The 27,631-nt window shown below is 41.2% G+C and overlaps 1 protein-coding gene across 1 annotated transcript; it reads left to right on the top strand.

Moving 5' to 3' along the window:
* Positions 1-1,830: 1,830 nt before the first annotated feature.
* Positions 1,831-17,838, top strand: VCPIP1 (valosin containing protein interacting protein 1). The gene is made up of 3 exons (XM_014873025.2): positions 1,831-4,702; positions 9,616-9,702; positions 12,614-17,838. Exons 1-3 carry the CDS (start codon positions 2,014-2,016, stop codon positions 13,483-13,485), a joined length of 3,648 nt encoding a protein of 1,215 aa, XP_014728511.1. The 5' UTR covers positions 1,831-2,013; the 3' UTR covers positions 13,486-17,838.
* The last annotated feature ends 9,793 nt before the right edge of the window (positions 17,839-27,631 follow it).

Below are 27,631 nucleotides of genomic sequence, written 5' to 3'. Positions count from 1 at the left end.
GCATTATACATTTACACACACACACACACACATTTTCTGTGCTTGACAAATTACTGAAGCCGAAAGGGAATGAGCATGCACAGCTCAGCTGCTGTCACTGGAAGGTGGCAGTGCTCAGTCTGTCACAGGGCCAGGCTCGGAGCCATTTTTTCCCTTAAGCCTATGATAAAGCACAGAAACAGATTTTTTTCTGTATGTATTAATCATCTGAATCTTTGTAATTTAAATGTCAGATGCATAAATTACTTTTCATGGAATAATGAAAATGAAACATGCCCTTTGTATTGGAAAGTACAAGCACAATACTATCTCTCTGATACAACTCTATGATTTCTATTCTAATTTTAGATCACTTGAGTGACTGTAGAATAGGTGAGGCCTTGGGATGTAAATTCCAGATGTTTGGTAGAACAAGGGTGATGGTGGAGGGAGGAAGTGGTCTTTTTCTTTTTTTGCCCTTGTGTTCATAGGGGTAGGTCACTGGTACTTGGAAATACCCTGTGAGGTTCCACCTTGTCAGCTTTTGTTTTCTTTAATTTAAGGATATCTGGAATAGCTTTCAGAGAGCTTAACTCCTCTGTTTGCTGAGTGTATCCCTCCTTGAGTTCTCCACATGAATACACTGCCAGCTCACTGTAATTAGGTTGGAAGTTGTGAACATTATTCCATTTCATTTTGGCAAAAGTACCGTTTCAGACGGCCACTGGAGATAACGTAAGCGCCAGCTCCGTTCCCTCATTATCTCCTTGCGTGGCACCAGCTGGAGGGATCACCCGTGCTAACAGCTTGCTCTCGCGTCTCCTTGAGCCTTGTCTTGTCGCTATCAGCAGCTGACAGCCGGGGAACACCTCGGCTCGATAGCTCACCCCCCGGACAGGCAGCCCGGCGCGGCTCCTCGGGAAGCGAAACCCCGGCGCGGCGTGCTGAGCTCCAGACACCCCGAGCAGCTCCAAGGGCGGCCCCAGCCCGGCCGCCGCCCGGGCCTGGCTGCGGTGCCTGTGGGGCAGAGCCCGTGTGCCCAGCCTGCAGGCAGTGCTGCCTGGCAGGGGACTCTGCCTGGCAGGACACGCTGCTTGCCGTGCTTTTGCAAACCTCCGTGCCCAGGGAGCCCTCGGCAGCCTTCAGGTTCTCTTTCAACGGCACTGCTGAGGGGAAGGCTGGGGCTGGGGCCGGCCCCTGCCCTGTCCCTTGCTGTCAGCCCCTTACCGGCTCCAGCCTGTTGGAGCAGAGCAGCCTCCCGCCCCCGGAGCCTGCCCAGGGGGACAGGTGACACGGGAGGGAGACTCGTCCCGCTGCTCCTGCGGGGCATGAGGGGGCACAGGATGGATGTATTCGCGGGGTGGTCACCTCGGACCCGCCTCCGAGGGGGGCAGAGGAGGGAATATACATAGTGTCGTCTTAAACCAGCACCCGAGAGGCACAAAGGAGGAATCTACATGTGCAGCGTCACCTCGGACCAACACCCGAGCGAGACAGAGCAGGAATGTGCACGTGAGGTGTTACCTCACACCCTGCCGCCACCCCCAGCGCTCCCGCAGGAAGCGCAACAAGCGCCGCCGGCTGCCCTGCGCGTCCCTCCCGGCCCATCCGCCCCCGGACTACGCTTCCCAGCAACACCGCCAGGGCTCGCCCCGCCCCCGCCCTCCCTCTCTTCGCCGCTTGGCATTACGGTCCCTGTAGTCTCCGCTCGGCACGTAGATCCCTTTCCTACGCTGGAGCTTGGCGGCGAAAGAAACTATCGCTCCCGTCCGCCCCCGCGGCGCTGCGCGTGCGCCGCCGGCGTGGAAGTGCGCGAGGCCGCGGCGCTGCGGGCACTGAGGCGGCCGAGGGGCGGTGAGAGCGGCGGCGGCTTCCGCGTCGGGCGGGGGACGGCGGGCGGCGCTCGGTACCGCACGGGCAGCACCGGCACCGGCGGCGTCTGAGAGGCGGCGGTCGTTGTCCGGCGTGCAGGGAATGCGCCTGTGAGGGCGGCGGAGGAGGGGGTGCCGGGTGAAGCCCGGGCAGAGCGGAGCGATGTCCCAGCCCCAGCAGCCGCCGCCGCCGTCCCCTCAGCAGCAGCCGCAGCCGCCGCCTCCGTCCGCCTCCAAGAAGCGAGACCGGCGCATCTTCTCGGGTACCTGCCCCGATCCCAAATGCCAGGCGCGGCTGTTCTTCCCGGCGCACGGGCCGCAGGGCAGCGGCAGCATCGAGTGCACGGACTGCGGGCGGCGCCACGAGCAGCGGCAGCTGCTGGCCGTGGAGGAGGTGACGGACCCCGACCTGGTGCTGCACAACCTGCTGCGGAATGCGCTGCTGGGCGTCAGCGGCGCCGGCCCTCCCCGCAGGAGCACTGAGCTCGTCAAAGTCAATGGCCTCTCCAACTACCACTGCAAGCTCCTGGCCCCCATCCTGGCCCGCTATGGGATGGACAAGCAGACTGGCAAAGCCAAGCTCCTCACGGAGATGAACCAGGGAGACATCTTTGACTGCTCCCTCCTGGGCGACCGCGCCTTCCTCATCGAGCCAGAGCACGTTGAAACCATGGGTTATGGGAAGGACCGCTCCGGCAGCCTCATCTACCTGCACGACACCCTGGAGGACATTAAGAAGGCCAACAATAGTCAAGAGTGCCTCATTCCTGTCCACGTGGATGGAGATGGCCACTGCCTTGTCCATGCAGTCTCAAGAGCGCTTGTTGGCAGGGAGCTGTTCTGGCATGCTCTCCGAGAGAATCTAAAGAAGCATTTCGAGGAGAATCTAAGCCACTACAAGGCGCTTTTCCATGACTTTATTGATGCTGCAGAGTGGGAGGATATTATCAATGAATGTGACCCTTTGTTTGTTCCTCCAGAAGGTGTGCCAATGGGCCTTAGGAATATTCACATCTTTGGTCTGGCCAACGTGCTTCACCGGCCTATCATCCTGTTAGACTCCTTGAGTGGAATGAGAAGCTCTGGAGACTATTCAGCAACATTCCTGCCTGGTCTGATACCTCTGGAAAAATGCATGGGGAAGGATGGCATGTTGAACAAGCCAATCTGCATTGCGTGGAGTAGCTCAGGACGTAACCATTATATTCCTCTGGTTGGAATAAAAGGTGCTGCTTTACCTAAGCTGCCTAGGAAGCTACTTCCTAAAGCCTGGGGAGTTCCTCAAGACCTCATCAAAAAGTACATCATGTTAGAGGAGGATGGTGGTTGTATTATTGGAGGAGACAGAAGTTTGCAGGATAAGTACTTGATGAGGCTTGTTGCTGCAATGGAGGAGGTTTTCATGAGTAAGCATGGGATCCACCCCAGTCTTGTAGCTGATGTGCATCAATATTTCTACAGAAGGACTGGTGTAATAGGGGTCCAGCCCGAAGAGGTCACTGCAGCTGCTAAAAAAGCAGTGATGGACAACCGCCTTCACAGGTGCCTCATCTGTGGGGCTCTTTCAGAGCATCACGTTCCCCCAGAGTGGCTGGCTCCTGGGGGTAAGCTGTATAACCTGGCAAAAACTACTCACGGCCAGCTAAGGCCTGACAAAAATTACAGTTTTCCCCTGAACAGTTTGGTGTGTTCCTACAACCCCGTGAAGGATGTGCTGGTACCAGACTATGGTCTGAGTAACTTGACTGTTTGTAACTGGTGCCACGGTAATTTAATGCGTCGTGTCAGAGAAGATGGGTCTGTTTTGTATATTGATGGAGACAGAACTAATACTAGGTCTTCAGGTGGAAAATGTGGCTGTGGATTCAAGCATTACTGGGAAGGTAAAGAATATGACAATCTGCCTGAAGCTTTTCCTATAACTCTGGAGTGGGGTGGAAGAGTGGTGAGAGAGACTGTCTACTGGTTCCAGTATGAAAGTGACACCTCTTTGAACAGCAACGTGTATGATGTCGCCATGAAACTTGTTACCAAGCACTTCCCTGGTGAATTTGGTAGCGAGATTCTTGTGCAGAAAGTTGTCAACACAATACTTCACCAAACTGCCAAAAAGAACCCTGATGATTATACCCCTGTAAATATCGATGGTGCTCACGCCCAAAGAGCTGATGATGTACAACAAGGACAAGAGTTAGAGTCACAACTTCCAACCAAAATAATTTTGACTGGGCAGAAGACTAAAACTTTGCACAAGGAGGAGTTGAATATGAGCAAAGCTGAAAGAACTATTCAGCAGAGCATTGCAGACCAGGCTTCTGTAATGCAGAAACGGAAAAGTGAAAAATTGAAACAAGAGCATAAAGGGCAGCCCAGGACTGCTTCTCCTGGGGCTGTTCGTGAGGGACCCTCATCTGCACCTGCTACACCAACCAAAACCCCGTATTCTCCAACATCTGCAAAGGAAAAGAAAATTCGAATAACTACCAATGATGGGAGGCAATCAATGCTTACCTTGAAGTGCACTACCACCTTCTTGGAACTCCAGGAAGGCATAGCACGAGAATTTAATATTCCCCCATATTTGCAATGTATTCGCTACGGCTTTCCTCCAAAAGAGCTTCTGCCTCCCAAAGAAGGCATGGAAAACGAGCCTGTTCCTTTGCAGCACGGTGACAGGATTGCCATAGAAATCCTGAAGGGCAAGGAGGAAGGCAGGCAGGCTGCCTCAGCACACTCAGCCCATGCTGTGAAGCATGAAGATGTTGCTGTGACCAGTAAGATCTCATCGAAGGATCTGCAAGAGCAAGTCGACAAGGAGATGTATTCACTCTGTCTTCTGGCAACGCTCATGGGTAAGGCTGACTTCGTGTTGTTCTTCAAAATTCTGTTTTTAAGTAGAAGATAACGTGTTGCAAACTGTAGTTACATACACATTTCCCTTTTTCTTAAATCTTGGCTAATCAGATAAATTCCCTTGTTCCTTTATTAGGAGAACATCTAATATGCTGTCAGTGGCTTTTAGAAATGTGTATATGAGATACTTGTTCTTCCTTTGCTAGAAAAAAATTGCTGTTTAGAGGTGATTGCATTGCTTCTTGCTGTCCTGTCTCTGTTTTTCCTGCCTCTCATTAGGCACATATTTTGTACGTGTGAAAGCTATAGACTTTTTTTTCTACATCTCCCTCAGGTTTCAGGAAATAAATTCAGAGCAGGGGTGAGAAGGGGGTAATGAGTGTGTGCTCATTGAAAGTTTGAGGAACAAATTTTCACCTTTGTAGTAAGAATAAATCCTGACATTTGGCCCCACAGGGAGTTGTCTTGGTTTAAGTAAATCAACTTGACATTTTCTCCATCGATAATCTGTTAGTTTTAAATGAAGATCTGGTCTTTTTAAAGAGCTGAGAAAAGTATTATTTCAGAATATAAACAGAGGAGAAACTGAAAGAATCTAAACATGCATCTCAGTTCCAAAGGTTGGACATAGGGTCGCAAAGCTATACTTATAAATTATCAGTCACGTAAATCTGACTGAATAATTCAAGACAAAAGGACTTTTCTCAAGTGCCTGTGTTTTTTATTTTCCTTTTTGAACTCAGGAGACTTGGACCCCTGTTTGTGTATTTTGTTAATCAGGTTTCACAGTTCTTGCTGCTTTCTGGCAGGAAGCAGAACTGTAATTATCATACATTCAGCTGTACGAACCAGTTGAATAGTCATGCTTACAGGTTTTTTTTTGTGGGAGCCTTCTCTTTTGCTGGAGGGATTTGGTGTGGCAAAAGCATGTGATGTTTCAGAAACGAAACAATTACGTAATCACAGAGTGGTATGTCAGAAGTTCATCAAGCAGAACTTTGATTCTTTTCCAAGTGAGTGTTTACTCCTGTATCTTTTACAAGATAGTGTGCTGAATCACTACTCGCTTCATCACACTGACATTTACACCCCAGTTCCAAAGTGCAGGAAAAAGTTACGTTTAAAAGTTGTCTTAATTTTGAGATTAAGCTTAAAAGAGTGCTTTCCTGTCTGCAGGAAATACTGCTGAAAGTATAGTTACTGACTTCAAAAAACTTTGGCATGCTTTAAAAATATCTTGGTTACTTCAGCATTAGGGAGAGTCATTATTTTACAGGTGCTTATCCATAAACTGTGAGCTGATCCTCTATGCAAGAATGATTTTTTGTCTTTGACATCACTACTGTTAGGTTCTGCTTTAAGAGCACTGGTTAGAATAGAATTTACCTCACTCTTCTCTGGCTGCATCCATTGTGCATTACTAATACAAGTAAAAGCAGCAGCAAGTGATAAACCAACCAATTATAAAACCTTATGTGACTACTGAATAAGATGCTATTATTATATCATCACTTTTCTCATTGGGTCTTCATTTTCCTTTAATAATATTGTGGGACAAATCTAGTTACTAGACTGTTCACAACTGTGATTTTTCAACAGATAAACTTCCTAAGTCCTTGCATTTTCTTAAGGGTGGCAGTTCCTCAAGGTGCCATATTCAGCCTTTTTGGGACAAGAAGCCTTGTTTTTCTCAGCAACATTTCTGTACTGCTAAAAACTGCTGCAGAGGTCTGAGAGCCAGCTTTGTAACTTTGTTCTGCTAAAAACATTCCTATAATACAGTGAGATTAGAATGTGTAGAGGGGAGATACTGTTGAGATAGCTCATTGGGCCAGACAGATTTAATTTTTCCCCAATTCCCAAAGTGGAAGTGTGTCTTCAGACATCCATAATTATTTATTCTGTATGCTTAAAACATTTTATTTCATAGAGGTCTCCTGTAGGCTGAAATATTTTCTTATTTCAGCTACTAGAAATTTTCTTTTCTGGTCTCAGCTGCTTATTAGAATTTTAGATCATGGTCTTTAATTTTTCTATATATAATTTTTAAAAAAGCCGTGGGAAATTAAATACTGTAATTTCTCAACCAGTTAACATATTTTGCGTGATATTTTGTAAAGCTTTCTCTTCTTTTTTTTTTCTTTTTTTTTTTTTTATTTAGCTCAAAATACAGAATTCTATAGGGAAATTACTAAAGGAATTGGAGTTTTGCATTAACATATTTAAAACATTATATTTTAAACCAGATTTAATTACACCCATGCAGAGGCACTCTGAATATGTGCAAGCCAGATATTAATTATTTTGATTGGTTTGTTTTTCATTGATTAATTCATCCATACACAGGTAATCTAAATAGCCAGGTTTAAATTTAATGTATGGTTTGATACCAGGATTTTCTTGGAATTAAACATACTGCTTTGAAGCCAGCTGTACTTACCTATAAAGTGTGTTTATCAACTGAGTTTTTTAATTGTGTTGCACTTTGTTCTCTCTGCTGTCTGAAGTGACAGTCCTGGGCTTGCAGCAGCTGCAGGCTAACTTACACCAGTGAACAAGGCCTGTTTGTGGGTAAGACAGTCTTGATCTGCTCCCATACCTTAATGTTCTGGGGTTGGGGTCTGGTCTGGGGAAGTGTGTACTGGAGTAGGAACAGTATAATCTCTTTGATAAATGTAGTGTCTTGAGGGACTTTTTAATCTAACTTAATGATCATCCAAATTAACTTGTGACCTATAAACATCTTGCTACCATGGCAAACAAATCCAAAACAAATGGTGAAACTCAACTAACAACAAAAATGTGCAAACCTCAAATGTAGTTTAGTTGAGTCACATGCACTAGTTCCTCTGATCTGGGAAAGTCCAGTTGTAACTGTGGGCTTTTTTGGTCTTCCAGTGGGAGATGTCTATCAAAACAGTGTCATTAGTTTGTATTTCTTTCAGTGGCTGATGCTTTTGTATTGTGAGCTCTGCTCCCCGTGCTTTCCTGCATGTAGTACTTGTTAATATTGCATAAAAAGCTGTCTAAACAGCGATGCTTCCCTTGTGCAAGGCTTGAAAAATCATGCCCACAGCAAATTGGGAATCTTTCCTTGGAAAATATCAGTAATTCTAAAACTGAGCTTCTTTAAGTCTAGTGGTTGTCTTGTGAAATGAAAGGGAGTCCTTCAAATAGTAATGGATTGCTCAATGCAGCAGTAAAGGAGTCCTTAGTATGGAGTCCTGCTGGCTGTGACCTCTTCAGGCTTCAGTGGACTGACAGCTGTATTCTGTTACTTACCAGTGCAGTGGTTATTTTGATTCCTGTGGGCAGTGTTTAAACCATCAGGAAGACTTGGAAGAGGCACAGCAGCGATGCTCTGGAGACCCTGTGTATAGGGAAATGCATTTCAAATTGTCAGTGAGAGTAAGGACACGGGTAGCAGTGACAGAAGACTTCCTTCAGTAGATCATGGAAAATAAGAAAGAAGAGCAGTTGGTTTATTGCTTGGATGTTCATCTTGGAAGTGAAGGCCAAATCTGTGAGCTTGACGTGCAAATGAATGCAGTGAGCCTGAGCATATATGGTTTGAAGGAATGCTTTCAAAATTAAGTGGATTATATAGGTCTCATGTCTTTAGAACATCCAAAGACAGAATGTGGTGAATGTGCTCTATACCTTTGTAAAGAGAAGGGGGGGCTTTAGTAATGCTTGAAGTGGAGAGGTGAATGACAGTTGTGGGGAAACAGCTGAGCAGGGGAGCGTACAGAGTCCTGTGCCTCCTGTGCTCTTTTATTTTCCTTGTAACAGCAAGCAAAGACATATTGGTGGGTTATATTTTACAGCCTCACACATTCCAGCTATCTCTATCCAAGTAGTATAACCAGTTAACTATAGTTGAAGATTTACATTTTGTATCTTAATAGAAATTTGAGACATGTGGTTATTGAGATTTCAGTTCCTACAGAAGGGGGCAATTTCTATCTAAGGTGTCTTGTTATGTTCCCTGAATATTTGATGGAAAGTGGGAAAAACAATATTTTTCTGAAAATGTGTATGCACAGTAGTTGTTTCTGCATCAGGAGAATGGAATTTTTCAGAACTTTCTGTTTGTACTGCTTAGAGAGCTGCAGCACGTCACTTCTCTGAAGCAGGTAAGTGGTTAGCGAAATGAGGAAAAGGGTGTAGGCAAAATGCAGATCTGAACTGATTGAGCAGGTGCTGTTAGGTCACTGATATTCTATCACTGTAACCCAATTTTTCTGTTCTTTATATTCCTTTCCTTATGTAGTCTAAGTTCTTTTTTTTTTTCTCTCCATGGCGTTTAAACTTGTCACATTTCAATGCCATTATACTGGTTATACAGCATTTCAGGGGCCTCTGGTATTTTCTTTCTAACTCTCAAGAAAAGCAAGGTAGAGACAGCTTCTATGCAGCTGCCTGGGTGGATGTTTGTGTCTCAGCTGCAGTATTAAGTCTGCTGTGTGGCAGCTGTGAAATTGAGCTCTGATTTTTGAGAAGGTGTAGAGATATAGAATTCAAGTTTTAATGAGCACGTTTATGTGCTTGAATTTCAGAAACGTGTTAGTAATTTCCTAGTTTAATGTTGAAAGCAGAGGTAGGAACGGAATGGAGACTCATATTTAGGCCTGGAAAAGAACCAGGAGTTGCACCTTGGATCAAATCAAATTTGGGAAGCTTTGTACTAGAGCATGTAGGATATTTGACTGCAGACAGTGGTATGTTTTTCTGAAAGTCTTTCAATGTTCCAGGCTCCTGTTCTGTGCATTTGCAATAAAAATCCAAGTTCTTATTTGCATAGAAGGGAGTGAGCACTCAACTTTTGATTTAAGGAGTTACATTTTCAGCTGTTGTCTGTAATATGAAAATACAATGGTTTAATTTTAATGTTTGTGTTTGATTTTTACAGGAGAAGATGTTTGGTCTTACGCAAAGGGCCTTCCTCAGTTGTTTCAGCAGGGTGGAGTATTCTACAGCATAATGAAGAAAACAACAGGTATTTTTTGGTTTTGTTGTTATTCCTTCCTTCCTCCATATCCAAATCCTGAAAAATGTAAATTGGTATTGAGTCACTTGTACGCATAAATATTTCTTTTTCTTATTCTATTACTATGGTAGATTTTCATTCTTATAATACTGGAGAACTTCTAATGTTCCCTCAGACAGACTAAGACTAAGAAATTTGCCTAAACCTATTTCACTGAACTTAAACCTCTTATTTTCTGAAATTTCCACTTCCTGAATTGTACACATAACTTTTTTTTACTGACAATATGACCAATAAAAGTAAACTGATTTTTTTGTTTTCTTAATTTTTTTTTCTCCTGTAAAGATCAAACAAGAACATCATAAGGACCTATTCTTGTTACTTTAAGACATTTACTGGATAAGGAGTTTACCTTTCTTGTGTGCTTCTTAGTAGGTATTTTATATGGGGCACTGCATGTTTTAAGTTTAAATGGTTGGTTAAATTTGTTTTTCATATTGCTAAGATTATCGTTCAAAAGCAAAACTATCCATCCCCTTCTTGAATTGCTGAATGCTGCACCTTGGGCTCTGTGCAGAATAACCAAGCAAGTAGAGTATATTTGATTTTTAGGTGGCATTGCAAATACTGTCTACAAAGAATAGAAACTGCTTCTTTAAAGAAAGTACTAATGAATTATTTTCTCTCAAAGTTTATTTTCTTGATGAAATCTTGGCATTCACAGCTTAACTTTTGTGGTTTCAGCTATTATAATGGTTTCTTTGCTTCTTTCTTGCTGTCTGATTTTTTTCTTAGGCAGTTTTATCAACCTTAACTTTATCTTACTTATTTCTGGAAATAAATTAAAATGTGTGATACACTCAATGCCCACTACCTCTCACTGAATTATTAGCCTAGATAATAGAGTTAACATGCATGTGTATTAGATCTCTTTCCTTTTAGTTTTCCTTCTCTTACTATGCTTGTATAATGAGTGGTGTATTGTTTGTGAAAAGTGAATTAGCTTAAACATTGCCTGATGGAAAGGGTATTTTTGACCTATTAATGGCTAGCCAGATTTGAAAGCCTGAAATGAATCCAAGGAATTTTAACCCAACTCACAGAAAATGTCTGACTTAAAAGCCATTTTCCCCAGCTTACTGTGTAAGAAATAAGGCTGTAGGAGATAATTTTGTAAAATGCCTGCATACAAAGAAGTGTAATAATTTTAAATACAGACTGTCCTGGTAGGTGCAATTCCTATTTCAGCATTAGCACACTTTTACAATTCCAGTGTGCAACAATCTGACTCATCTTTCTACTTTAAGAAGCTGCTTACCTATTTGTAATCTTTTAGGTAATGTAATAATGCACCTATCATGCTGGACCTTTGGAACAAAGCTGTGTGTGTAGATATGGTGGCTAAGGTATAGGTACTGTTAATCAATTGAAACTTGATTTAATAGATCTTGTTTACTTTGAGATTTTGGGATTGCAGTTTCAGAGGCAGTTTTGATCAATCATAGGAATTGCTGCAGTTCCCTCTTTTGCAAATGAGAATGTGAGCTGCTAAATTAATGTACTTAAAATATGTTCTTCAGGCTAAGAACAGGTAGGTGTTTGAGGTTAAATTTTGTTCTGCATTTTGGCTGTTTGGTTATTGGTTCCCATGGATATGTAAAGAAAGAAGCTACATGTCTGAAGCTCTCAGATTAAGATCTCTTCTGTGGAGGTCCTCTTCAACTGTGTACGTGTGAATCAGAAGCTGTGGAGTATGATTGAGATTGATCAGTAGGTTCATTGGTATGAAAACAAATTTAATAACTTATCAAATAATTGAATGACCTTTTCCATTGTTGCCCAGAATACTCATTTTGAAAGCACTGTGTTTGGTAACACAGAAATAGAATTTGCTTCTTGTGTTTCTGCCCTTCTGAATAATTTCTGGTGGTTTTCTTCAAGAATTTTGAGAATGAGAGGAAAAATCCCAACAGTTTACCTGTTCTTGACACCTTTTAAACTGTGTTGTTTTCATTGTAGCTCTCCATGCATAGCTGATGGAACTAAAGTGAAGAGAATAGTTGCAGCCAAGTTTTCATCTGCAGATAGCTTTTAACTCACAGAAAGCCACCATCACTGAAGTGATACCTTACTGCTTTTACCACAGCCTGCATGAGGCAGAGTTGAAAGAGTGATTTTGTGGTTTATGATTATAAACTATAAAAAAGGAATGTTTTTGGCACACAGAAACTTCAGATCTTAAAATTATCTAGTGAACTCTCAGTTTTAACAGATTGGTCAAATTGTAAGTGGGACAATTAAACAAACAGCAAATCAAAAATACTGTGATTTATGTTTGTTTTGTAAAGGTTAATAGTTATAATCTCCAGGACTGCTAAATACAGTAAACTTGAAACTCTTCTGTTAATCTGGCAACACTTCCTCTCAGAGAAGAAGACAAAATAGCAAATTTGAAATTCCTCAGGCTTAGCAGCAGTTAGGCAACCAGAAATCCTACTACAGTTCTAACTAGTATGAAAGTAGTCTTAGGTAGTATTTCTCCAGATAGTGTTTTGAAATGTTCTCCTTGCCAGTTTTCTGGTTTTGATTTTTGATGGTGTGGTAGTAGTCATGGTGTTTGGCTTGTTTTACATTACTGCAAACATAGAACTGCAAGTCGTAGCAGGGTGGTTATTTTATCTTGTAATAGTATAGTATTGTCTCTTCATCAGAGTCATCCTGGAAGGCAGCAGCATCTTTGCAGCATACTATGGTTGTTGTCGTATGGCATAAAAGCCTAAGTTTTTTCTCCCACGGTAGTAATTTTCAGTGTTTGATTTTACATACTTGATTCAGTAAATTTAAATAAGGTAATAACTGTGTGTTCAGAGCATGCCTTAAAATATGTTAGCACTTTGAATAACTTTTCCTATCTTTATAGGTTTGGCTGATGGCAAGCACTGCACTTTTCCACATCTGCCTGGTAAAAACTTTGTGTACAATGCAGCAGAAGACAGATTAGAGCTGTGTGTGGATGCTGCTGGGCACTTCCCAATCGGTCCTGATGTTGAAGAGCTGGTTAAAGAGGCCTTAAGTCAAGTGCGAGCAGAAGCTGCTTCAAGAAGCAGGGAAGCAAGTCCTTCACATGGAATGCTGAAGCTGGGTAGTGGTGGAGTAGTGAAAAAGAAGTCTGAACAACTACATAACATAACTGCATTTCAAGGAAAGGGTCACTCCCTAGGAACTGCATCTAGTAGTCAACAACATGATCAAAGAGCCAGGGAAACACCACTTTTAAGAAAGCATAGCACAGAAACGGACTTCAGTCCTTCTGCTAAAATTGAGCCTTCTGTATTCACAGCTGCTTCTGGTAACAGTGAGCTTATTCGAATTGCTCCGGGAGTTGTGACAATGAGAGACAGCAGGCAGCTTGACCCCACTTTGATTGAGGCACAGAGAAAAAAGTTGCAGGAAATGGTCTCTTCTATTCAGGCTTCAATGGATAGACATTTGCGGGATCAGAATACAGAGCAGTCAGCATCAGTTGATGTATCTCAAAGAAAAGTAGAGGCAGTGAGTTCAACTGCTAAAACTGGGAGCTTTCAGGCTGCCTTGCCCGAATCATTCTCTGCACCAGGTGGTACTGAACACTTGAATACTGAATCAGCTGATGGTAACATGGTGAATTCTGTGGGAACAACATTCCCTGCAAGGTCTAAAGCACAAAAGGGAAATTCTGTTGAGGAGCTTGAGGAGATGGATAGTCAAGATGCAGGAATCACTAATGCAACTGAGCCAATGGATCACTCTTGATAGGTTAAAATCTAATAAGGGTAGAAGAAATTACTGTTCAAATGTAATGTTTATTGGCTGGGCCACACAAAGTGATTAGTTATTAAATCTTGTATGTATGTCAAAGATTATATCATCTTATTCAGTGCATGATAAGCATGTGATTGGCAATAGCTTTCAATATTACCATACTGCTGCCCAGGCTGGCTCTGTTACCTGTAAATTAGTTATTAGGAAATGCACTGAGATAAATATCTGCTGTACATGTGGGTTCTTGAAAATTCTTTGTAATTTTTAATTTCTTAAAAGTCTTAAAATTTGAGCCCATGCAAGGTTCTTACCATGCTAGCTTAAGGTTACTGGAAGGGCTAGAACAGGCAAAACTAGAAACATGGCAAAGTTAATTCTGTCCCAGGTACTTAATTCCAATAAAAAGGGCACTATTATCATAAATTAGACATAAATTTCAAAAAGTAATGGAAACTAAACTTCTGCTCAATTTGATAATGCAGCATATACAGTACATTTAATTACATTTTGCTGGCACATCTGCAATTTAATAACTTTTCCATTCATATCCTCCTCTCAAATCTTGGAATGAGTGTAACTTTAGTAAACTGAAATCTAAGTTCTCCTATTGCTAGTTAGAAAGTAAGTTACAAAAAAGGCCACACAGCATATGCTGAAGATACCTTGAATGTGCTGTGGTTATGCATGGCTGTCTGAGCCAACACAATCATTTTGGTGCTCTGTTGGTAACATGTCTTTATTTCCTCCCAAATACCAAACTGGTCAGATGGTTGTGCAACTTTTGAGACAATTACGGAAGAGAAGTTGGCAATCGCGAGTAAGAGCAAATGTTCAATGGCAAATCCATTTCTTTTAGAAGCCTTAGATTGCTAGCATTGGTTAGAAATGGCAAAAATGAAATAACTGTCCTCTTAAGAGCAAATTAACAATTTATTGGAAGGAAATTACTCTCTAACACACATTATCCTAAAGTGTTTGGTGATAATTGAGCTTTTAGAAGCTCACTGTTTACTCTGTGGGAACAAGGAATATAGGCTGTTTCAGTGTCTATAAAGACTATCCACCTCTCTCAGCCTCACCTCAGTTTGTGATGCAGATTTCCCTGCATCAGTAATAATAAAGCTGGTATCCACTTAAGTAGTGTGTTCATCAGACCTGCAGTGCTAATTTTTAAGAAGCAGCCATTGTGCTTGCTCCCTAAGGATGGAATGTGTTTCTGATACTGCACTTTGCTTCCTATCTTCATAGTCATTTAAATGCACTATTGTTGCTTCTTCTCATGGTAAAATAACATTGAATGGATGAAAAGATGTTAATACAGCTTCAAAGGAATTAAGAGCATTTAAATACTGAAGTCTGTGTTTGTGCACATGTAGGTTTTTACCAGTTCACAAATGTGGTTTGTGTTGTATATGTTTGTATTCAGAAAAGTCTCCTCACTTTTTACATTTATAATCACTTAAACAGTTCTAAGCGTTAGTATGATAAAATGTCCCATGAGGAAGGATTTATTTTTGTATGTAGAACTGAAATGAAGCAAGTCACTTAAAGAATAGCCCCTCTCTTCTGTCAAAGTAAATTAAAATGCCTCTGTTGGTTAACTTTTTATGTAGATGGTACAAATATTTTATTATTTCGTACACTACTTAGAGGTAAAATATAAATATAACATTTTCACAAATAAATGAAAAATGTTACTATCTCAAATTGCTATCTGGTAATTTAGCAATTTGGAAACTTGGAATGTATGAAGTAATTGGCTTGCCAGAACTGACCTTGCTGATGCACTGATTAACTGGCAGGGCTTATTCAATGGGAAACAGGATGCACAGGCAGCACCTGGAAGCCTGCCATGACTTCTGAAAACATTTAGTCTCCCATGAATCAGTCTAGCTCGCTGAAGGCTACATCTATATAGAAAATGTTGACTAGAGGCTTGTGCTTTGACACAGTGTTAGAAAAGTATAGCAGTTGGGAAAAAAATTCAATTGGAAGAGGCTGAGGGGGAACAATCTCCTGGATCTCTTGCATTTTAGACCAGATAACCAATGCTTTGACAGTTGTAACCTTTTCTTTAGGAAAAAAAGTCTTCCTTGGCTGGAAAAATAATGAGCAAGCAGTGTATATGAGAGAATTTCAAGTTTGAAATAAATTGAAATATTTATTGCACATCATTCTTATTTCAAGAAAAAATGCTTACTTCTTTCATGCCTTTCTGGTAACACTGCAGAATTTTGTGTGCCTTTTACTGTGTAAAGAGGAAGGCTTGGTTTAGTTTTGACACACTTCCCATTTCAGCAGTAATTTGACATTTTCCTTCTTATCCAAATAGACGTAGAAACAGATAATAGCTCTGACTCACCACTAGTGTCATCTTGGGCCCACTCAAGTCATGTAGATCAGAACCCTCCAGTTCCTAAAAGAAGATGGTCTCACAAGACTGGTAAAATGGTGTCAATCACAAGATCCACTGATTTGAATTCTGGAAAGCAGGACTGTGCATATTTCTTTGCAGTGTTCTTATCTCATTTAGCTTTTTCATGCATTTAATGTCAGTGGTTTTTGAGAAAGATAGCTTTTGATACTCTCAAGTGAAGCTAAGCTTCATCTACATGCCAGTGAGATGTGTGACTGGGCAGGAGAAGTGAAATAAAGAACACTGAAGTGTAAGTTGGAACAGATGTTTCATTTGGTTGCTGGCAGTGGATGCAAATGTAAGTTGAGACAAATCCGTGTGCCTGTCTAAGAAGCACCAGCGTGCTTGTTAGAATTCCCTGTTAGAGTCAGGAAAATGCTGGTGGGGGACAAGGACAGGGAAGACTTCGGCTCATTGTGGATGAGAAGATGTGTCAGTAGGACTTCTCAAATGTCAAGAATGGTGCCCTTTTCTTGAAAAGTAAAGGCAATCAAGCCAAATTCTTGCTACCAAATTGCCTGTGGAAAGAGGTTGTGGTTTTGAGTGCCCACCTTGATTACTTTCTTGTCTGAAGGCCAGCAATCTTCTACGCTGCATCTCATGGCAAAGAAGACACATTATTAGAAAAACCTAAATGTTACTGTGGCTTAGTATGTATAACCAAAAGAAAAAATTATTACTAAAAATACAAGCCTAGTACAAAAATAAAAAGGGGAATGAACTAGATTGCTGGTGAGCATTTGGGAAACCTTGGGAGAACAGATCAGTTTTCCAGGGAAATGCAAGACTTCTACTACTTCAAATGGCTGACTGCTTAGTAAGGCTGACTTTTTGATAGTGCTGTTTCTCTCTGAATTGTTTGCATTTCAGTGAGACAAAACCAGAAGATTTTCAAATGAAATCAAAGAAATGTATTTGGGATGTCTTCCCTGTTGTAGTCACAAAACAGCTGTGTGCATTGTTGGCTTTGTGAATCCCGTATAGTTTACTAGTCTTGTGCTGGCTGCAAAATACAAGCTAGACATTGCCTCTGACAGAGTGCTCCAGCAGTGTCACAGAGACACAGTGCCACAGGGCTGTGTGCTAACAACCCTGCAAGGCCAAAATACTTGATTTACAATCTTTCATAAAGTAGAATCTGTTGTCACTGTCACAGGGTTAGTGGAGTTGCTTGCTACTTTTTCTATGCGCTGAAAATGCCAGATAACAAAATTCTGGGTATGTTTACAGTTGGGAGAGTGATGCTCAATCTGAGTTGTATGGAAAATGAATGATTTAAGAAGATGCCACTGTTATCTCTACATTTGTTTGGCTCCTATTTTAAAATATCAGAATCTACATGCTTTTGTAAAATAATAAGAATATGAATATGAAGTTAATCCTTTTGTTAAAAAAGCCACAACAGAGAGTGGTTTCTTTGTTTTGCTTGTGGATATCAGTTTAGCTTCATTAAGAAGTTGCTTAAGATCTTTAGAATGCAGGATTCCCTCTGAGCCCTTATGCCTGTGGTTGAGCAATAAAAGGTTGAAACAAGAGTGGTATTTTCAGAGTTATTTTACGTTTGATGAGGATTATTGCCAAGAAATGAAAGAGTGCACTTTTAGGAGGGAATGCTATTTAAAATGTATAAATAGGAATTAAAATAGTGTATATATTTAGAAAAAAATCTTTTTAAAAAGTAAGTGCTTTACATGTTGACTTAAAAAATGAATTAGCATAGAAACTATACCATCTTCACAGTACTGGCTGTTATCCAGCAAGGTTTGGTTTGTTTGATTTGTGATTGCTGTACTAATTATATTTGATTTTTTTATCTGTAATGTAACAATAGTGTATTATAACAGTATATAGTGTACTATACTACACTTCACTGTACAGTATTTGGAATTTTCTTTGATTGCTATATTAAAACTATAAGTTAAAACATCTGCTTTGGTTTTATAAGGTGTAATTTTTATCTAGCCTTTCGCACATTGGCTTGTTTAATTAATGCTGATTTGCCTACAAAATGAGTCAGTTGAAAATATATTAATTTCTGCATTTTGCATATAAATTTCATTATACTTGCATACATGAATTCTAGTACAGAAGTTGAAAAACTGATACAATTCTTAGAAAAGTAAAATCTGATGTTATCCATTTTCCTTTAGTAATTGCTCTTTTTAAAAATAATTTTTTTGAGAGAAAAGCTCTTTAAGGAAAAGTTGGGGGTCTTGACCTCATGCCTATTCTAAATATTTCATTGAACACACAGGACTTTTGAATTTGAGAGATTTCTAAACCATATATGTTTCATGTATGGTCATTGAGACCAGAATTCAAGACCTGAATCTTTTTTTCAAAGTTATCATGAAGAAGACATAGAAAAATGCTGACCAAGTCAGCTTTTAAGATACCTTGCAATCTGTGATTTGAAGCATTGGTCAAAATATATTTCAAAGCAAAATTTTAATGTGTGCATGTAATTTTCAAGTATGAATAGTACAATTTGGAAGAACTAGGCTATTGAAAATTTGGCAATACTCAAAGATGCACATATTGACAACTGTTTAAATTATCTCTGTGCTTTTCCCACCAGCTACATGTGGTACTTTGTTTCACAAATTGGCTTTAATCAAAACTTCTGAGCTTAGAAACAAGACATAAAACCCATCTGCAAAACTCTTGTGTTACTTCTTCCTGTATTTACTGAAAGGCTTTAATTCCAACTGTGCTAGCATTAAAGCATTCTTTAAAGTGATGGGTGTAAATACAGAGTTAATTTTGAATGCATGTCATATCACGAAGAATTGAAAATTATCCTTCAGAAGATTTGTATTTCAAAAGCTTAAATGCTTAATGCTAAGCTAGAAATTTGCTCATCTTTATTAATATAGTGCTTATAATCTGAGCCAAAACCAGTACTGAATATATGAAGCAACAAAGTTAAATGTGCTTTCCAAGTGTTTTCATTTTACTTCTGCAATTAATTGTACAGTCTTAATATCTGTCTAAATTTTTATTTTGGATTGGAGTTGTTGGGTTACGGTTGGTATTTGTCGTTTGGTTGGTTTGTCTCATTTTTTTCTTATGCATGTCCACAGAAAATCTGTTGTAACATCACTGAAAAACCCTGGCTCCCTGTCACCATAAAACTCCTCAAAATACAGTCTTATCCCTAGGGCCAAGGTGGGAGTGAGCCTTGGATATTCATCAGCATGTGTAGTGAGTGATGGAAGGTTCTTCTGGTGCTACAAAGTCTTTTCAAACACCTTATACTGACTGCTGAAGTTAATTGAAATCATGTTGCTTTGCTTGATGTAGGGGCTTTGATACCCGTTGGCTTCTGCTGATTTGTGTGGTTTTGAGTATTTATTACTCAAAAATGGATAAAGAAAGTAGGTGTTTGGATTCACAGTAGACTTGATGGCCAAGCTGACATTGCAGAAACCCTGTTGCTGCAGCTAGTTTGAAATGGATTATTTGGATTTGAATTACTTGAGTATACTGGGTTATTCTGAACGTCTATTAACACAGTCAGAGGAATTAGGCTTCAGTGTAAGAATGGCCTCTGTTGCAGTAACTTGCAGGCACTTTAAGAGGTTTCAGAAAAGACTATTATTCTTTGTTCTGTTACTGAAAAACATTGATTATGAGATAGCTGCACAGACTTGTATTTGGACTTTATCCACCTCTATTTTTAAAAGACTACCTAATTTTGTTTTCCACTGTAAATAATACTTCTAGTCGCTTGTCTTGCTGGTAGCAAATCTAATTTCACTTCTAAAGTGATCCTGTAGGTCTGGACTGGCTCTGTGCTGTTTGGAAACTTGTATTCAATAAGTGAAAAATTAAAAGAAAGATGGCAGATGGAAGGAAGTTACCAGAAATTATAAGAAGGTTTAAATGATGCTGTGGTTCTTATTAGCCAACAGTCTATGGAGTCTGGCTGCGTGAAATGCACAGTCACTTCTTACAAACCCATAAAGCATGTTTCAAGCAGCTTCTTTCAGAATAAGAAAACTTGATTTATAGGCTACTTCGTCAAGTCAGTGGATAAGATTTTCTTTAAAATGAAGTTTCTTTTAGATTGTCATATTATTGTGTAAATGTAGAGCAATACTTGCCAGACACTAGCTCCTGATCCTAAATTCTCCTTTCCCATGTGCATTTGTGTCGCCTCTGCAAATCCTCAAGAGATCTCTTCTGATGCTGGGCTGCCTTTCCTGTTTGCTTTCCATCTGTCTCTTGAACTTTTATTCTATATCCTTTTTACCACGGATGTTTCTGCAAGTTTATTGTCCTCTGTTTATCCTGCGCCTCTTAGAGACAGTAGGAGGCAACAAATGATCGGATTTCACACAAATTAGACTGATGTATAAGAAAACCTTATTACAAGCACAGAAATCTTATATGGCACAGAAAGGAATAAAGGGAGATTCCTGGGAGATGGGAGTACTTACCTTCGTATTCAGAAGAAGAGAAGAAGATGCATAAGGATTTATCAGTTTCTAAAAATTCAGTTTGTAGTTTGGTAAGGCAATCATGTTTTGTGTTGTTCCATCTCCATGGTGGAACTTTAGAAGCTGCAGTGGCTCACTGCGAATCTGGAGATTTCCCTGAGATCCACCTTTCTTTTCTCTCAGGAGCAGAAGCTGCCAAATACATACATTTCAACGCTGTGGGAGAGAAGAGGTAAGACCTTACCACACATTTCCACACGATGGTGTAGGTTTTGTGGCAGTGAGAAAAAAAGCCAAAACAAACAGAAAAGGCAAGAGCCTAACTTAAACATACGAGGAATGAAATAACTAATATTTCTAACTATTTGTATGCTCAAATTTGCCCAAGCATTGCTCAGTACATACCAAGTCCTACATCTGAACACTGCATATACAAGAACATGATTTCTTTCTCCATTTTGTCTTTCTCAGAATAAGGCCCTTCCTGGCTTCCTAAGACAGATGCTGGAATTAGCAATTATTTTTGCAGGCAGCAAAGAGGGATGCAGAAAATAAAGGTCAAGAGTACCTGCTTCTTTTTGCTTTCAAAATAAGAAAAGTCAAGGCAAGGTACAATGGAAAAAAACGAAATGCCAGTATTTATTTATTTGTTCTCTCTGTTTTTCCTTACTGTAACTACTTCTTTACCCTGCCACATTCACCAACATACTTTTTTGGTTTTTTTCTTCCCTGCATTTGAGGTCAGCAGAGCTAGCCCATTCACTCCTTAGTCTGGAAACCTTGAACTCTCAGGTCTCTATTAAGCCAGCAGCCCAAAATTTCCCAGTTATCTATTGCCACTGTGAAAATAATATTTTTTTAATTTAACATTTTGTTTCTTTCCAAACCTAACCCTGAGGTTCTACATTGTAAACTCCAAGAAACACGCATATTTTCACCAGCTTGGAAAATACATTTGCAGTAACTGAAGACCTTTCATGTACACCTGTTATGCCTGGAGAAGTGGAGCCAGGATGGAGGTATGCAGTCTTTTGCACCTGTAAGCACCCTCTGATCTCTCTTCTTTCCTCTTGGAAATTGGAATTCTGCAGGACATGGGAGCAACACTGCCTTGGATAAAGAGGCAAACTGCTGTTATGCAAGCAGCAGGGGCCAAGCACTCTGGTAGTGCTAGTTATGGTACTGGTAGATATGTCTGTGTGGTTCCTATTTTTCTAATTAGTCTTGGGAGCCTTGTTGCTAATTTGGGAAGTTGGGGATCAAAACACAGTTCTTTTTATAAAGTAGTTTTGATTTTTGGATAGAAAGTCAAGCCAGTGCTTTTCATCTGTCACCAGAATACTATTGAATTTAGGCTGATCTAGGCTTGCCTGAATCTAGCTCAGGCAGTTTCCAGGGCACTGTTACTGCTGCCTGCCTGTCATTTTGGCTCACTCTGGCTCTGATAGCTTTAGCCCCTTTCTTTAAGAGTAATTGTTTACTCCTGGAGTTGATAAAAATCTAAGAATTATGTTGACTTCTCTTGCATTTCTAGTGATTAACTTGCTAGGATATAATTCTAGAACCATGGGGTAATATTAGTACCTGATTAACAGGTGACTTGCACACCTTTGGTCTCCAAAGTTGTAAATATGTTGGTGAAATACTTATTTAAAAATATTTGCATAGTTGATCAGAACTAGTAAAATTATTTCTCCATAATTTCCAAAATAAACAAGTGGCATTTGAGAAATTAGGTTGTTAACTGAGATTATATCTAATCTTGCAGTGGTATCACTGCTAATCATAGTGAGAGTTGATAGCAAGATGATAGGCAATGTCTGGGTGTAAACTTATGAATGTTTTTCCCTCTTTCATTGATTCAAGGCTGTTCCATGTTCAGCCTCTAAAAAGTAATATTTGCCTGTATAGTGCCCCATTTAAGTGAATGCTCATGCCATTGAAACCAGTGGCATGGTTGCCAGTGGTTGCCAAATGAAATTTGTCTCTTCAAATGAATGCTGTCAATCAGTCTAGCTGCCACTGTACTTTGCAGATGAGGTGAGGCTTAGAGCTTGGTTTCAAAGTGACAGCATCCATCTGAACTGTGCCTTGCACTCTGTGCAAGTGTTGGTCTCTGGCAGGGCTGTATCCCTGGAGCTCCTTCTTTAGTCTTCTGAGCCAGGGAACTGTGGTTGTTTTTTCAGTCCAAGGCTTGATTTCAAGGACACCTCAGAATTCTTTCAATAGTTGTATAGCCTCCTTGATAAGCTGATATAGGCTGCTTTGGAAACATGCAAGATGTTTTTTGTGCATGATTGTTAGGGAGGTTAATGCACCAGAATAAATTCTGAGCCTGTCCAGATACACTAGATTATTTTGGTATTTTTGTGATATGGTAACCTTTAAGCCTTTTGTTTCCGCCCTCCCTACTCTAGCATGAATACTGTCAATATAGTAAAGTAAAATTCATGAAATTACAAAGTAAGTGCAATTCTTATCTGAACATGGGCTAATTGAATTAGGTGAAGGTAACAATACTTCTTCCCCTCTGCAAGAGGCTGTGTAAATAGGCTGAGTCAAAGTGCCCAGAACTTGCTTACTCTTCTGGATGAAGGGGCTGATCCCTTAAGACCTAACATTTTAGGAAAACGTTATTAGAAGCATTTAGAGAATTCCAACAAAATCAGATCAGCCATAAATAGAATATTGTCCTTCAGAATCTTTTGATACCAAGCAGATGGAAAAAAGAAAAGAATAAAACAAGACTAACTATGACTCTGAAGGCACATTACAAGTTGAAATTGTTCTGAACTGCAGCTTCCCTGAACTGACTGTGACATGGCTGGAGTACAGATGACAAGCTGGAATCTTCAGTAGACAAGAACGGATGCAGATAATAAAGTGCTGTCATATGAAAAACTATTAAAATTTCAAAGAGTATTTGGTGTGTATCCTTGTGCTCTTCGTTGGGAATTTCTCCAAACATGAGGAGGAAGCTCAACTCCACCAGGATGTTGCAAGCAAGAGCACCTTGGGTGCTGAATGAGTGATGCTGTGACATTGAATTGAGCCCAAGTCAAGCAGCTGGGCTGAAGACTTGATGGATACATGTGGTTTGATTGACTTTTTGGTGTTTCAGCCAGCACTGAGCTCTGCAGTCATTGGAGCAATGGGTGATAGAGTATTGAAGACTACTAAAAGAAAGTACCTGGTAAAAGACCTGTAAACTCACCTACACTGAGCTTTTTCTTTATTTTACAATCATCAAGTGTTTCTTTTAGTTTATAGACCTTGGTTCTGTGAGACTGGAAGCAATTGGTTGGGAAACTGTTTGCTGAGGAAATAAGCCTCTTCTTTTCCACAATTAAAAAACCTGATTCTTGAGTTTACTTTGTAGGAATTTTTCTAGATTCTTCTCTCATACTAAGAAGTCAGTTGCCTGTCTTGATTATTTGTGCTGAGAATCATCTTCACAAAGACTCTGGGTTCCTCTGTTGTAAGGTTTCCAAACAACCGACAGAGAGAACATTTAGGACAGACTGATTATTCTTAACTTCAAGTCAGTGATGTTAAGCCTTGTATGCCTCCCAGGAAACATCCATGTACTGCTTTATTGTCCAGAGAAATGTTAAATTGGCTGCCTGAATTCACAATGAGATTCTGATGCATAGCAGCAAAGAATTACAAACTTCTGCATGTGACTTCAGAGTTTTTCTATCATTTCCTTGTGACAATAGGCAGTGGGATCATGACTGGTACTTTTTATTCACTAAAGGCTTTATCAGGAAATAGATGGAACTCTTACCAAATTAGAGCAGTAAAAAATAGTATACATATGGACTTAATATATGGCCTTATAGTGTGGTACCTTCATACCACTGCAGCTTGGTGACATTTTTTGAAGGATCCGTGTTGCACGGGAAGGGACCTGTTTCCCATCAGGATCAATCTGCTGTTGGTTAAGGTCATAATGAATGCCTAATAGAAGCTTTTCCCCTGCAGATCAGCAGGAAACTGAACAAGAAAGAATAATGGAACAAATGATAGGACCATCACTCTCTCTTCCAGGCACTTTGCCATTGAATTATCTGGGCAAGAGCAAGTGTTTCTGTCTTTGGAAATGTGTTTTGTTGCAACACTACAAAACCCAAGCAAGATCGAAATGCCAAAGCTGATTCAAGTGTTGTTTGGTTTTGATTTTTCAGGAGACACAACTAAACAGTTCTAAGGTAATGGAAAAGTGGCAAAAAATGCCACTGGATGTATGTCCACTGCGACTCAAGGTCTATGAGCTAGGGTTTGCCTCCTCCTGACACCCTGAACCTGCAGCAATGTCCTTGCACCTGGTCACGTTCTTTGGGTCTAGGCTGGAACTGGGCTTTCCTTTGTCACAAGGGAATCTTGGCAGGGGCAAACAAAGGCAGAAAGCAGTTCTTGCACAATGGGACTCAGATATTGCTGGCTAGTGAGTGTCCTATCAGAAGCCTATCAAACTGACTCTGGTGGGTTGTGGGCCATGACAACGTGGATAGGATGGGAGGGGACAGTCCATATCCTGCTAGAGTGACACTGTCTGTTTGTGCCTTCTTTCTTAAAAGGTCTCTGAAGACAGTCGTAGACCTCTGGCTTGGTTTTGTGAAGTTACTAGAAGCTGAGAAGAGATAGAGAGAGGGGGATGCATCTCTATACTTTTTTTTTAACATGTAGGAGCAAAAGAAGCTCCAAACATAAGACCTTCACAGGACAGTAACAGGATTAAAAAAAAAAAGTGGGGTATGTACGTGCTCACTGGTGTACTTCAAGGAGAATGTTTATGACTGGATGTCATAACAAACTACATCTTTAGGCTATTACTCTTTTTAACAACAGGACCATCAGTACTTATTATTTTAGCAATTTGCTTCAGTTAATGCTTTCAGGATCTATTTCTTGTAAATTAGGAACACACGTGTTACTATGGGAATATACAAGACGTTACTTATTTAGACAATATTTTTTTTATTTCAGGCTCCTTTCTCTTTGAATTAAATATGAATGAGTGCTAAAAGGTGCCATTTCATACTGTATGAAGCTGATGACACAAATCCTGTCTCAGGGTGCCTTTTATTACTTTTTCATTACAGCTTTCATAGTTCAAAGATTCCTATTGGAGCTTTGATGTGGAGAAACCTGCTGCGTTGTCAGCTCTGGATACTAAAAGTGCATCACAGGGAATGTAGGTTGGGGCTGAATACCTATTAGCAAAGACTACAAATAAAACACTCAAGGAATCGATTTTATTCGTGAAAGATGCAACGACACTAGTTCACCCGTATAACAGTGGGTTTGTGGTACGGGTGAAGTTGGGTTTTTGGTGTGTTTTTGGTAGGTTTTTGCCCTCCCGTGCCGTGGGGGCTGTGCCGCTGCCTGCAGTTCCCGCGTGTCCGCGCAGGGGGCGCTGCGAGCCCGGCGTTCCCGCCCGCAGGCACTGGGGACATCCACGATGCTGTGGGGATGTGCCGGGAACAATGAAACTGCTGTGGGGATGCACCGGGAACAGCACCAATGCTGTGGGGATGTGCTGGGAACAGCCCCAGTGCTATGAGGATCCACCAGAAACACTGACATTGCTTTGGGCATGCACCGGGAACAGCCGCAGTGCTATAGAGATGCACCAGGAACAGTGACAGTGCTGTGGGAATGTGCTGGGAACAGCCCCAGTGCTATAGGGATGCAGCAGGAACATTGACAGTGCTGTGGGGATGTATAGACCCCACACGCGGCTTCCTTTATTCCGAATACTCCCGTGTATTCCATGCTAGTGAAAAACAGACTGCCCATGAGCCAGCAATGTGCCTCAGTGCCCAAGAAGGCCAGTGGAACCCTGGTGTGCATTAGGAAAAGCACTGCCAGCAGGTCGAGGGAGATGATCCTGCCCTTCTATTGGTGAGGCCACATCTGGAATGCTGTGTGCAGTTCTGGGCTCTTCAGGACAAAAGAGAGACAAGGAGCTTCTGCAGCAAGTCCAGAGGAGGGCTGCAAAGATGATTATGGGAGTGGAGCACCTCTTTAAATACAATTTAAAGCATTACTGATGCATCCAATATAGTGACAGGACAAAGGGGAATGGATTCAAACTAAAATACAGTAGGTTTAGATTAGATATCAGGAAAAAATGATCACCTTTTACTAAAAGTGGTAAGGCACTGGAACAGGTTGCCTGGAGAAGCTGTGGGTGCCCCATCCCTGAAAGTGTTCCAGGTCAGGTTGGATGGGGCTTTGAGAAATCTGGTCCAGGGGAAGGTGTCCCTGCCCATTGCACAGGGGCTGGAACTAGATGATCTCCCTTCCAATCCCAATCGTTCTATAGTTCCAGCAAAAGACTTGTGTAGGAAAATACCTAAAACACACAGAGGTTCTGCTGGAATGTAGCTCTTACTTCATGATGGTGCTATCTTCAGGAGGTCACTGCCTCTGTGGTGGTGGTGGTTAGCAAATTTCCTTAAGCAAACCATCGAAAAAAAAGTTTTTGGAAATAAGATGATGGATAAGGAACCATCGGCTGTTTTGGTGATTTGTTTTGACCACTAAAGTAAAAATCATATTGCAATTAATAAAAAGTGATGGTTTAGCCCTGTGATGGATGTGAACACTCCAGTGTCAAGTGAACACCATGACTGAGTACCTTTAACTGCCACCCTTCTGGGTTTTTTTTTACTGTGCAGCTGCCAATATCTGTCTTTAAAGCAGGTGCTCCTGCCTTGTTCTCCTGGGAGCTCCGTGGAGTCCACGTGTCATCAGCATAGCCACACGAGGATGTGAGGATGCAGTGCCATGTTTCTACCAGAAAGGAAGTTGTAGCCAGGTGGGGTTCAGCTTCTCCCAGGCAATTAGGGACAGGATGAGAGCACATAGTCTTAGGATGTGCCAGGGTAAGTTTAGGCTAGACATTAGGAATTTCTTCACGGAAAGGGTGACTAAACATCGGAACGGGCTGCCCAGGGAGGTGGTGTAGTCACTGCTCGTGGAGGTATTCAAGGAAGGACTGGATTTGGCACTCAGTGCCACGATGCAGTTGACGGTGGTGTTGGCATACGTTGGACTCGATGATCTGAGAGCTTTTTCCAACCTGATTCTGTTTGGGGGTGGCCTCTTCCCAAAAGCCCCGTGCCGTAGCTGGAGCAGGAGCCCCGTAAGAGCGCGGCTGGCTGATGGATGAGATCCGCGCTTCCCGCTCCTCAACCACGCGAGCAACGACAGGGCACGGATTTTTCAGCAAGGGAGGGAAGCGGGGAGCGCTGCCCTCGTACGCCGGGAC

The sequence above is a fragment of the Sturnus vulgaris genome, chromosome 1, assembly GCF_052056855.1.
Source record: "Sturnus vulgaris isolate bStuVul1 chromosome 1, bStuVul1.hap1, whole genome shotgun sequence".
Classification (NCBI taxonomy): Eukaryota; Metazoa; Chordata; class Aves; order Passeriformes; family Sturnidae; genus Sturnus; species Sturnus vulgaris.
The sequence above is the reverse complement of the archived record's forward strand: the minus strand, read 5'-3'. Positions and strand labels throughout refer to the sequence as shown.